The sequence below is a fragment of the Lepeophtheirus salmonis genome, chromosome 14 (genome assembly GCF_016086655.4).
Source record: "Lepeophtheirus salmonis chromosome 14, UVic_Lsal_1.4, whole genome shotgun sequence".
Taxonomy (NCBI): Eukaryota; Metazoa; Arthropoda; class Copepoda; order Siphonostomatoida; family Caligidae; genus Lepeophtheirus; species Lepeophtheirus salmonis.
In genome coordinates this window covers 19,784,530-19,791,184 of record NC_052144.2, presented here as the reverse complement: position 1 = coordinate 19,791,184, position 6,655 = coordinate 19,784,530, and the positions used below count along the sequence as shown (strand labels likewise).

At 33.9% G+C, this 6,655-nt stretch overlaps 1 protein-coding gene across 1 annotated transcript; it reads right to left on the bottom strand.

The window, feature by feature from the left end:
- Positions 1-2,923: 2,923 nt before the first annotated feature.
- Positions 2,924-5,397, bottom strand: LOC121129056 (pyruvate kinase). The gene is made up of 6 exons (XM_040724721.2): positions 5,167-5,397; positions 4,637-4,778; positions 4,355-4,578; positions 3,470-4,297; positions 3,190-3,409; positions 2,924-3,121 (listed from the first exon to the last, which is right to left on the bottom strand). The coding sequence occupies exons 1-6, from the start codon at positions 5,359-5,361 to the stop codon at positions 2,979-2,981; spliced, it is 1,752 nt and encodes a 583-aa protein (XP_040580655.1). The 5' UTR covers positions 5,362-5,397; the 3' UTR covers positions 2,924-2,978.
- Between the last annotated feature and the right edge of the window lie 1,258 nt (positions 5,398-6,655).

Here is a 6,655-nt window from a genome sequence, read left to right as displayed (position 1 = left end):
AGCTTGAGAAGATGAGGGGAATCAGGAAAAATGTAGAAAACTCTGCTGGAATCAAATGGATTGGTGAAGAAAAAGTTTCCTTTGTCAATCCAAAGCTCAGAACGAAGCGTGTGGTTCCCAAGATCACAAACAATTGCTCTTATTTCAAAAATGTTGCTCTCCATTTTGATTATGATATGATCAAGCAGCTTCTTGGTCATAGTGGTATCAAAATGGAACCAGATCGGCTGTTTCTATTTCCCAACTAATCCTCTCATCATAACAACTTGAACTTTAGAGTGAGACCCATAAATCTTTTGGGTCTTCATGTCAATATCATATTTTTTCTTAATTTGACATTCATCAAACCATAGCACAGAAAAATTGTATTGGAATGTGTTGATCTTGATCATTTCTTGAAGGACTTTGATGCTGTCATCTTGAAATCCTGGATTCATTTTAAAATGTTGAAGCTATCTTTCTTAAGTTCGAATGCTTGGCATTTGCATGATTTTCTTCTGTCTTAAATATTCAAAAGCTCTACTCATTGATCTTATTATCAAGGCAGGGACAATATCTTCTTTTGAGTAATGAACCCATTTTGATTAGGGGTCAAAACTCTCTCATCCTGAGCCGGAGTACATTTATAATGAAGAGTTCTTACAATTTTGGAGTGTTTCTTTTCCTTCGCTTCAAGTCGCTCGAGTTTCTTTGTGAGAATGTTTACCTTGACTTTTTGTTTACATAAATCTGCTTTCGTTTTCTTTGCGATTATCAGTATTTTCCAGAAAAAGGGAATGTTCTGTCTGTATCCCAATATCCTTATTCTTTTGCTCCGGTTCCTTTATCAATAAATTGGTTACCATTTGGTTGTTCTGCCTCCTTATTTCCCTCCTGGAACGAGGTGAAACAAAATCTACTTGGTCTTCACCTTGATTATCGACACTGCTGGGAGTTTGAGAGGAAGTTGATTCATGCAAATTTTTTGGGAACATTTTATCACATTGATCCTCAGGTTAGAAACAGTGGAAGTTGGAAGTAGCAGACTTGGTACTGCATCTATTTTTAGCCTCTTTCTGGGCGTCAAATTAAGAAGCTCATGTTCCAGGTACCTCTTGTAGCTTCCCTCATTAAAGTGCAAACTACACACTTGTATCCTTCCTCTTGCAAAGATTCTTCCAAATCCTCTGTCGAACCATGCTCTTTGGAAAATTCTGGTATATGACACCATCAGGACTTTTGCAACTGAAGATTGCGCATATTTTATGATGATTTTTTTAATGGTGTTGAACTCAGGACGTTCCAACTAAATAATGAATTATTGATAGTAAAACTCTGACTAAATATTTTTCATATCGTTGGTTACCTTCTCTCCATGTAGATTCAAGTCCATTATTATTTAGATCCAAAGGATGTTTTATAATTATATTGAAAAGTAATTTATTTAATTCCCAGTCAAGTAACGTATGAAGTATCACTAAGTTTATTTTGATTTTTATCCCGTTCGTTATGTCATCTGCCTGGTTAGCAGTGTTGACTGAAATTCCTTCGACCTTATATATAGGATACTTGATATTCACGCTCACCGGTATTTTGACAGACTTGGCGTAAAGAAGATAAATTTATTTTATTTTCATCTCTACGTTGAGTGTCCGATGACGGACGGTATGTTATATTGATTGTAGTCCTTTTTTTCATGCAAAGAATATCTTTAATATACATAGACTGGGATAAAAATCTGGTGTAGAATGGGCATGTAAAAAAAAAAGAAACAGAAAACTACACGGTAACCCTTAAAATTTGAAGAGTGTTTTGGAGGAGTGAAAGAATAATGTTCATGACGTTTCATTAGATCAGTTACAATCAACTGTGACAAAGGAGGAAGGACAAAGGGGTATAAACAAGGAAATTTGCTAGAAATACTCCGAAGTCAATCCCCAATTCTACTCTGAGTCGAATAAAGACTTACAATTATAACTCCAGAACAAATCCTCAGGATTAAGCTCCGTAATTTTAATGAAATTCATGTTGTATATATTTTTTAATGCATTTTTATAACAATTCACACCAAATAAAGGCAAGAATGCTTACTTTATAGTGAGAAGTTAACATCAGAACGGGCGATTAAATCATAATAAAAAAGAGCTCATCCCACAACCTTTTTTAATATGTAAACAAAAAGAAAAAGAAGAAGAAAAAAATAGGGAAATTAGAAAAAAAGAGAAGGTTTTGGATGAAATTGCAGCGGTTTGATGTTCAAATCAGTATGATTTACTCACAAGTTTGAACCATATAATTATAAGACAATTTAATACAATTATTACCACCATTACTTCATAAAAAAACTGAAGATAAACAAAAACATTACTAATTACTCCAATCAATTGAAATTTAATTATGATTCGTCCCCGGAAAATAGATGAATAGTTTCCTCGCCGAAGAAACTGGAAAACTGTAGCAAAGATATAAATAGATGGATTCCCTACGGCAAACCAACGTTTTTCATGAAAAAAATAAATGAAATAAAACTCAGCTGCTGGTAGATATATGTAATATATAGGGATGTCATTTTTGTAAAGCATAAATAAACGTAAGGAGAAGGCAGGAACAAGTCTAATGTTATTATTGAATCTTTATCCAGTTATGAGAGAGAAAAAAATAAATCCTATGAGTTTGGTTTTTGCTATTGTTGTTCATTTGTTTATTGTTTGAATAACCTATTCAAGTTTAAGTTAAGACCTAAGGAAACTGTCAACTTAATTTTTAAATATTGTATTAATTTGAAAAGCATTTATTATATTTATGCAGAATTTTAAAAAAAACCTTCTTGAAACGACAAATAAACTGTGGCTTTTCGTTTTTTGTAGTATGAATTTATTTTTGAATAATCAATTATTTTGTAAAATAAATAAAGTTTTTAAATAACAAATAAATAAAATAGTAATTGAATATAATTTTGATATTGAATCTAATTAAGATTTTTTATGTTTATGATGTACTTAGATTTGAAGGATTTTCATGCAGACACATGAGGAGTCAGCACATCCACAGAGGACGATAACAGAATCTCCAGAACCAACGAATCCGAACTTCTTGGCAAAGTCAATAGCGTGCTTCATTTGAGAGTCAACAGATTTTTCTCCTACAAAGTACAAATAGTGAATGCTTGAGTTGTCTGAATTTGATTTAAATTGATAAAAATGTACAAACCTTCATAAAGAAGTGGGATCAATCCACGATGGAGATTGCACTTACGAGCAACAGCTCCATCATGAGTGCTGACAACAATGGGACACTTGGGTCTGAATTTGGAAGCAAGTTTAGCAGTTCTTCCAGTTTCTGAAAGGACGATTATAGCAGATGCACGATTCAATAAAGATGATTGAACTGCTGCAATTGCTGTTGTTTCACTACAATCCTTCATTTCATCCTTTTTATAATAGTATAAATTTACAAATTAATCCTATACTAAAAAGAAAAAACTCCTTACATATGAAATGAGTTGCTCAAAGAGTCTTGAATTATAGAAGCAAGACTCGGCTTCCTTTGCAAGAGCTGCCATAGTGCGAACACAAGTTGTTGGATAATCTCCTTTTGCAGTTTCCCCAGACAACATCACACAATCAGCTCCATCTAAGATAGCATTGGCGACGTCAGCACCTTCAGCTCTGGTTGGACGAGGCTTCTTAACCATGGATTCCAACATTTGAGTTGCACAAATGACAGGTTTACCAGCTCTATTGCATTTGGCAATTATTTGTTTCTGAGCAATAAATACCTTCTCTGTGGGGATTTCAATGCCCATGTCACCACGAGCTACCATAATACCATCAGATGCTTCAATGATTTCATCAATGTTATTACATCCTTGTTGGTTCTCAATTTTAGGAATGATGAGAATATCCTTTCCTGCCTCTCCAAGTACATCACGGATTTCCTTCACACCAGCAGCATTTCGAATAAAAGATGCAAAAATCATATCAACTCCCAAATCAACTCCCAATTGGAGATCGCTTTTATCCTTTTCTGAGACTGCAGGGAGATCAGTATCTGTTCCTGGAAGATTGCATCCCTTTCTGGATCCCAAGTTACCACCATTTTCAATAGTTCCAATAACATGATCATCACCAATTTCTTCAGCCACGACAGAAATAAGACCGTCATCAATAAATACTCGTTTCCCAGGAACCATTACTTTTGTGATATTTTTGTAGTCAAGGTACAACACTTCTTTGGTACATTTTTCCTTGAATTCTTCATTGGTAGTCAACTTGATCTTGGCACCTTTTTCTAATTCAACTTCTTTTCTTCCATCATCCTGTATTTTTATAGATATAATGCAAGTCTTTTTTTTAAATTACTGAGATATTCTTACTCCCTCAAGAAGTCCGGTTCTAATTTCAGGACCCTTAGTATCTAGAGCAATAGCCAAATTTGGACTGAACCCTTTTTTCTCTTTGTAGAGCTTATCTGCTTCTCTGCAGTTTTTAATGGTTTGTGAGTGATATTCATGGGAACCATGACTGAAATTCATTCGGGCAATGTTCATTCCACTTTCAATCAAACTACATAAGTACTCAACCTCTCGAGAAACAGGACCTAAAAATGAAGGATTTTATTTATAAAAATTCAGACGATCCACTAGTTCATTTGTTACCAATTGTGCAAACAATTCCAGAGAGACGAACTTTATTAGCACGACTAAGGATATCCAACTTGGAATTGAATTCTACTTTGCTATGAGATCCATTGGATGCTTGTTCTTGACCTCTTGGTAGATCAGTTTTGGGGAGGATTGTCTAAGAAATAAAATTGACATAGTCGTTTATTAATCAATTATTTGATATTGATAAATTTTAAGGTTTCAAAATATTGTTGCATTTTTCATTTTAAGGTGATGTCTATAGGGAATGATGTAATATGTATTTTTACCCTTTCTTTTTAGAAAGCTACTGCAACATCTTATGATGAAATGAATGTACATACTTTCTTAGGAAAAGTAATTGTTAATACAAGTTAATTTAATAGAATCAGCATAATTTGAGTTAATTTATTTCATAATCATAGATATTTACGTGTCTGAACTCTGAATACCCTTTAAAGGTCAAAAAAGTATTTTAGAAAGTAATGTCTGAGTTCTCTAAAATGGATATACAATCATACATAACTAACGATTTTTGAACTTACACTCTCCTCATATTCTTGATTAGTAATCCAAACCATTGTGTATTTTGATGATGGGTTGAAGTAAAGTTTTTGGTAAATAAATTGAAAGTGTTTTCCTGAGAGGACAGAGGAAACTGATGAAAAATGATTGAATATAAACCGCTCCTTGCTTACTCTCTCGAAAGCCTGACGTAATATTACTCTCCTTAAGGACATTTATTTTTCAAGACTTTGCCTGAAAGAGACGAGAAAGCACTGCAATTTTCTGCCACCATGGGCAAAATTGAGAAAATATAAGTAAAAAGAAAGCTGAAGTCTATCTACATTTCATATGACTTATTTTACCCTTTATTTCAATCCTTGTTTTGATATATCCCTATGTAAATCAATGATTCATGATAACCTCTTATACGATGCCCATGCTTAAAGTAATGATATTAAAAAATATTCTCCATATCTCATCGTTCATTTGAGAAAGATAAAAGGTTAATGGAGAGAAAAAAAAGTTTCTCGTGTTATAGTAAGCTGTTGCCCTCCATTGTTTGTTTAAAAATTATATCTGTAATTAAATGTAGAATGCTTCAATTCTTGAGCCAGAGAAAGAAATATGTTATAAGAAGATAGTTTAAGTTCTAGATCAATATTTTGAGATAGTTAATTCTGTTCAATGAATGCTTGAATCGGTAATATGAAAAGCGATGTCATTGTAAGGAGTGTAATTCTGAATTTTGTATTTTTCACTTTATTTCAATGCTTTATAAGAAGTGATACTCCCATCCGATTTAAGCCAATTATGTCCGTTCTGTTTGATAACTTATTGCCAACGAGAACCCAACTCGTAGAAGCCATTAGCAAAAACTCAGACCATCAATTTGCACATGCCTCTATTTATGCCAAATTTGCACCCCCAAGCGTGTTGGCCAAAGACAGGAACAGGTGTTAGTCACATAGTGCTAGATCCAGACTGTAGATTGGATGCATAAAAACTTCCCACCCAATTCCTGGAGCTTCTGGCAAGTCATCAAAGATGTCTTCGGCCTGGTGTTGTATTGATGAAACACGATTACTCTCCCATTCGAGTTTCTTTTTGTATCTAGCCTTCTGCAAATAGTTGAAAATGATGTTACAACTGTTGCTATGACGGTCTTTCTCAATATTTTACATAATTTTATCGACATTTTTGACAACAGGACTACCATTGCGTGTTGCATCATTGCCCTCCACTACACTGGAACAAAATTGCTCGAACTAATGCTATGCTACACCAACAGAACGAGTTAAATTCCAAATTTTCTTGGTCGCTTCGGCACATTGTTCCCTTTCAGATCGTAAAAAGGTAAAATATGTAGAATGCCTTCCTTTGATAACTCCATACTTGACGTACGATAATTCACGACTGAACCGGCCAAGCGCAATACTGTTCGAAATGACATAGCAGTATACACTCACAACTTCTTATCCTAAGATCCGGTGTGACTAATAATGAACAGGATATATTTAGTTATAAAAA